At 37.2% G+C, this 6,319-nt stretch overlaps 1 protein-coding gene across 1 annotated transcript in view; it reads right to left on the bottom strand.

Annotated features, from left to right (window-relative positions):
- The window catches only part of LOC118749528 (neuronal acetylcholine receptor subunit alpha-7-like), a gene marked incomplete at its 3' end in the record, with an annotated part of 101,499 nt that overhangs the window by 20,506 nt on the left and 74,674 nt on the right, over positions 1–6,319 (bottom strand). The window contains 2 exon segments of the mRNA XM_036484335.1: positions 1,679–1,744; positions 1,747–1,764. Of these exon segments, the coding sequence (XP_036340228.1) occupies positions 1,679–1,744; positions 1,747–1,764 (84 nt within the window).

Raw genomic sequence — 6,319 nt, 5'->3', positions numbered from 1 at the left:
AAAAACGCAATATAAAAAATAATTTTGCTTAGCAAATAGCTTCGCAACTAAAATCTTTCCTATCCATAATTTCACCAAAACACGCAGCCCCGTACTGTTATTCTTTGCCCCGCCCTAATAACTTGTTTCTTGAAGCACGTCCTAGCAACTTACTCGTACCAAACTCGTCATCAATAAGTTTCTACTCATAAATATCGCCCAGCCAAAGAAGAAAACTTTTACGTAGGTCAAAACCTTTTTTACCGGCACAAAAAGAGAACAAAAAGACAAAAACAATGCATAGAAAACTTGCTCAAGTTCAGCGCGCAGGTAACTTCCGGTGCGGCAACAAACTCATTCACGCCTGACAAATGTTTTTGTAAGTTAAGAAATCTGACATAGCAACGAACAAGTAATTTGATACGTGTTTATTGCGGCAAAGTTCGAAGACTCGAAACTAAATTCGAAATTAATTGGAAAAGTCTCAAAGGAGCTATTGAGGTATGAGTACCGATTGTTAGCCGCACTGAGTTGTGAACGTACTTTTGCGGGAAGCAGACAGGTATTTGAGTAATCAAGTGTGTGAGTGTAGACTTCTTTGTATGAAATTTGTTTAAAAGTAATTAAGATGTATGTAATCCCTTTTTAGCAACAGCCAACAGAGCAACAGTTTAATATTAACCCAACCTCTCATAGTCTAACGTTAAGTTGCGGAGACTTTGTAGATTAGCGCGAATATTTCATCAAAACATTACTACTTGAAGTACCGAAAGGCTAGAAAGTTTTTCCAACTCCTTTTTCTAACATTTTTATTTTATTGTTTTTTTGGTAAGGCATTTCAAATTATGAAAAAGTGAAGGGGACTCCTGTTAAAGCTTTGCCTGCACAATTGGTTAGCTTAGTGAGAGTTGAAGCTTATTGGGCCCCTGTTAACGATTACTTGCAAATTCAACTTTATTGTAGGTTATGCGGAGGCACAAGTACCCACGAGCCATAATTACTTAGTGGACACACTCTGAACCCAATAAGTACTGGGGAGCAGTGGGAGGCCATATACACCCTTTTCGGCTACACTTATAATGCAGCCGACTGTGATTTCACTTGCACCGAATAGGTGTGATCACGGAGTCGAAATTCCGGCTCTGCCTTGAAGTTGATGAAACTTCAGAACGTATTCCCTGTCACTGTCCGGCTTTGGCCAGACAAAGATTTAATAATTTTGAAGCTCCAATGGTCGAACACTTTGTTATAAAAAATTCGGCTACCAAGGCCCTTTTAGAATTCGTCTTGGGCACACTTGGCAAAAATATTTCAGGTCGCGGTGTCTCTTGTTTTCTTATACCCAATCACAAAGTAACTACCCACGAAGGAATTGCTCCCTCATTCAGCACATGCTATAGAGCGAGCCCACTGCGACTGTTTTTCGTTTACAAATCTGAAGAAGTGTTTCGATGGCAAAAGTTTTGGCTCGATTACAGAAGTCGTCACTGGAACCAACATCTGTTTTTAGGAGTTAGAGAAATCCTTCTTACACACATTTTAATGGTGTGGCGCACTGAACTTGAGCATGCCTGAGCATGCCGAAGAATTCGCTTTAGTCACGAAGCTTACAAGTTTAGCTATTTTTATTTGAATTACATAAAACTTTTAAAGAAGAAGAAAAAAAAAATCTCTCTTTTTTGAACACCCTCCAACTTACCTAGGAGCGGCACTGCATCTAAGGTCGCTGGCATCGTTTCGGCCACCATGTTGAGGAAGACAGTAGCGATAGTAGAATTGTAACTCCTGCAACACACGATTTTTGTTTTTTTATAGAAAGAGAAACCAAATCAGCTAAAATAAGTTTTTAAAAAAACACTTAAGAAATCACATAAAATGTACAAATAATTTTAAAAATTACAGCAAACTTTTTTTAACTATAGTACATATATGTATTACGCTAGTAGTAGTTAGGTACATGTGGTGCGGAAGTTAGCATCGTTTTTCTTTATTGATATGGTGTGTACGAGTGTTGTTGTTTTAGTTGTTATTGTTGTTGTTGTTGCAGTAAAGCTGTGCTTGCGTTTTATGGCCCCAATAACCAATTTAATATATACATACATATGTATGTATGTAGCTATTTCAAATGAGTGGTCAGCTGCGCGGCCAGCGCTTTAAGGGTTCCACTTGTCAATGCGGCTTGTGATGCGCTGCTGCTGGGCTCTACATTTTATTGGCTGTGGCTGTTATGGTGTTGCATTAGTATTGTTGCTGTCTGTTTATTCATCATCTGCTCATCTCAATGTTGTACAAATAAAAAACTACTACCATATTCTCTGCGCTGAACCTCAATGCACCCCGTCACCCGTCAAATCGTCAACGTGTCACTACTGTCACATCATCAGTCATCAATAGTCAGTTGTCTGCGTTATGTACGTTTACTATGTTTATATTTATGTATAGTAAAACTATGTTTTCTTTATAGTTATTGTTATGTTTGATTGTTTGTTGTTGTTGTTTTGTTTATGTTGGCATTTCATCACACAACGATATCAATCATAATTTGGAACATTTATTGGCTATTCATCATAAAATTTTTCAATTCATTTATTTACTACTTTCAGCAGGGTTCACAAATTTGCATGCGACGACATTTTGGCATATTTTCGCTTTTTTTATGTAGATTGCGAAGTGCGAAGTGCGAAGCGTATTAGCAAATTCACACCCTCTCGGGCGCAACATGTGTTGCTTAAGGCATACGGCAATGCTATTTATTCGCTGCGTGTGGCACCTGCTGTTGCGTTACATTATAGGGCTATTCGCGATTCGGTGCATAAGAACTGACAAATTTATGCAATTGCAGAAATATGCCATGGATTGTGAGCGACCTTTATTAAACTGTCATGGCAAAGCTTTTGCAAAACAATTTTTGTGCATCAGCTTTGGTTTTGTTTATGAATGCAATGCATAGCATTTTTATGCTATGGATTTTCGGTATTGCAAATTTGCCAAGCCATGACAAATGCAAATGCGTGTATTTTGTTTGTGTATTGCAAATAATTTGCAATACAAATTTGCAATGCAATGATGCTAGGCCATTTGCACCGGATCGCGAATAGCCCTTATGTGCTTAGCCCCTTGTTCGTGCGTTGGTGTGGCGAATTCGCATCCCATAGCACTTGTCATGCAAATTTTTTATGTTCACTAAGATGTACTTTGAACTTAGAAAGAAAACAAAATTCTTTGTAGACAGTTATTTTGCGTTCAGCTGTTTTGTTTTTTTCACTTAGTGCGCTTTTATTATTTTTTTATGCATTAGTGTGAAAGCTTTTCGTCCGCTTTTCATGTCGTTACGAGTTTTGAACTAAGAGCAAAGGTAGTATGTGCATTTACCCATAAATATAGCAGAAGTCTTTTGTTGCAGAGAAGTTTCAATCATCCGTTTTTCATAAGTCTTTAAATTTGGTATTTTCTGCTTGTTTGATTCTTTGAACATGAACATGCATGTCGAAAGGCGAATTTGATGATATATGTAACATAATTATTTTTGCTTGTCTTTAAATGTTAAGAAAAATTACTCTCTCTTAGTAGTTTTGAACAGGCGGCAACGCCATTATAAGTAGCTTGGAAATTAAGCCTTTTCAAAACCAATTCGATTTTCATACCCATATCGCAATAATTAATTTAAGTTATTAAATAATTTGAATTAAATTTCTTATAAAGGTGGCAACTCTCTTTAAGATATTCTCAAACAACAACGTTCTGAAACCTCTTTCGCCTGACGAGCGTACTGTTTTACATATGTCAATTATGCCACTCAAGTCTAAGTTGATATTTTAAACAGGTGGCAACCCTCCTACATGTAGTTTTGAAATAAAGCCTTTTCAAAACCAATTCGATTCATACCCATATCGCAATAATTAATTTAAGTTATTAAATAATTTGAATTAAATTTCTTATAAAGGTGGCAACTCTCTTTAAGATATTCTCAAACAACAACGTTATTAAACCTCTTTCGCCTGACAAGCGTACTGTAATACATACATATGTATGTCAATTATGCCATTCAAGTCTAAGTTGATATTTTAAACAGGTGGTAACCCTCCTACATGTAGTTTAGAAACAAAGCCTTTTCAAATCCATATTGGTTGATACCAATGGGTAATTATTTATTTAATTGAATTAAATTTTTTAATAGGTGGCAACCCTTTTTATGTTCTTACCTAGATACATATGTAAGAACCTTTTAAAAGCCGCATGACCCAAGCGGAAGTAAAAGACGCTGTGGACAATATGGAGCACCATACAAAAAAATTGGAGGTTTAGGGCAGCGAAGTGCAAAAGCCACCATATATGAAATGCATGGTCGGGCTATCCTCCTTCTTCATGTAATGTACTTAGCTTGTTAGAAAAAATTTATTTGAAAACGCATTTGCAAAAATGAGATGTATGTATGTATAGTATATATGTACATAGATATTTTCTTTGTCAGTATCTCTTTTCGAAATAGCGATTCGTATTCACTCTAAAAACTATTCCAATGCCACATGGGTACCAGTAGAGGCGAAGCGCACAAGGAGACGGCCAGATTGGAATTCCAATGTTTGTCGATGAATTCATTAGATGGAAGATTCTGAAATTTGCATAATAAGCTTGATGAACTTTGCATATAAGGTACTTTCGACACATACATACTTCGTGAATGAGTCCATGATTGTTTCTTACAAATGTGGTTTCAGACTAGTCAGGCCAGCGTGCAAAAGGACGCTTGGCTGAAAAGGCCGATTTTATCGATTTCAAAGACAGCTGCTTATAAGACGCCACGTCGAAACTTGAAATCTTACAACGCTGTGCAGAATGACATAAAAAAATCTTCAACTACATTAATCTCTACAAATATTTTCCTGTTGTCTCTCAGGAAGGATATCGAAAGAACGCCACACAAGGTCTTAATTTTTAATTTAGTTAGTTTTGGTTTTCACTCGACTTCTCTTGAGTGTTGAAAATCATGCCTATCTAACAGACTCTGGGCGACATATGATGTTCCTCAAGGTGGCATATTGCAGCAGTCGCTATTTATCGTATTTAATGAATTATATCGGGTTGCGCTTCCATCATCTTCTATAAGCAGATGACTCTGCTATTAAAAACTTGAATGATTACAGTGTTCTTCAAGCGAAACTTGATTGACTTTATTCTTGGTGTATGCGGACTCACCTGTTCCTCCACATCTCTGCCTACTTCGACACGAAACTGATTTTCTCCACTTCTATTAAATAAATTGTTTCAAAATCGTAAGTGCTAACCTTTATCCGCGGCTTTACGTTCCTCTGGTAAGATCTAGGCTCGAATATGGTTCTTTCATATGGAGACCGCACCATTTTTCATATCGGTCGCCCCAAGCTACTTTATCTCATCTAATTGAACGCCGCGCGAACTATTATCTTAAGTTGATGAACTATCTTAGCTTTGTAAAAACTCAGGTACTGTCAGTGACGATACATACATACACTTAAAAGTACTATGTCTATTTTTTCGGGTAACAAAAATGTTGCGATATTGATCAGTGCGCTTTTAATGGCATTTTTAAGGTGTTTTTGAGGTTAGGTTTGTATGGGAGGTATGCTTTAGAATACATCGATCACGCAAACTTCGTGTTTTTCTTGATTTATTTCCATAAATGTTGCATACAAAAAATTTAGGTTCTACGTCGACTTCTTTTAATTTTTACCAAAAATTGTATGGAGCTGTACCACTGTGCAGTGTATAGGTAACTCTTTTTCGTGCGGCTTTGAAGACGATAAATAGATGGTTTGCATTGTATAGCCAAAATTTGAAGGATTTGCCTAAATATTTGCTTGTGGGCTCTTTATAAGAGTCGCTGTTTTCAATCAAATCAAGGCACCTAAATAAGCTCGACGCTTGGCAACTAACTAACTAAATAATAAAATGCAGACGAACCATGTTATAAAGAATGCCTTTGAGTCTTCTACTCTTGCTGCGAAGCTCCACTCATTAAATTCGCATGCAAATGCTGCGCTTCCTCTTCTTGCTGCTCTCTGGTTGCTACCACATTGCAGCACTCGCCCCACCTCTTTTGCGGCATGGCAAAGCAAACAAACTTCGCGCGCCGTTTATTTCCTCATTTTGCTTTTGTGTAAGTTCCTTTCAAAGCCACGACAGCTGCATACTCCAATGAAAAGTATTTTAATATTTGTAGTACTTTTTTTTCTCGAATTTAGCCGTTGGTGTTTTGTAGGTCAAGGTTACTGGATGCTTTCGCTGCACTTACGCACGCACGCTGATGGATTTCGTTTGAAGCGCACCCATTGCAGCTACTGTTTTGAATTACTTGTGTCAG

Source organism: Rhagoletis pomonella, unplaced genomic scaffold (assembly GCF_013731165.1).
Source record: "Rhagoletis pomonella isolate Grant_MI unplaced genomic scaffold, Rhpom_1.0 Rhpom_scaffold_00018, whole genome shotgun sequence".
NCBI classification, from domain to species: domain Eukaryota; kingdom Metazoa; phylum Arthropoda; class Insecta; order Diptera; family Tephritidae; genus Rhagoletis; species Rhagoletis pomonella.
Note: the sequence above shows the minus strand (reverse complement) of the source record. Positions and strands in the feature narration are given on the sequence as shown.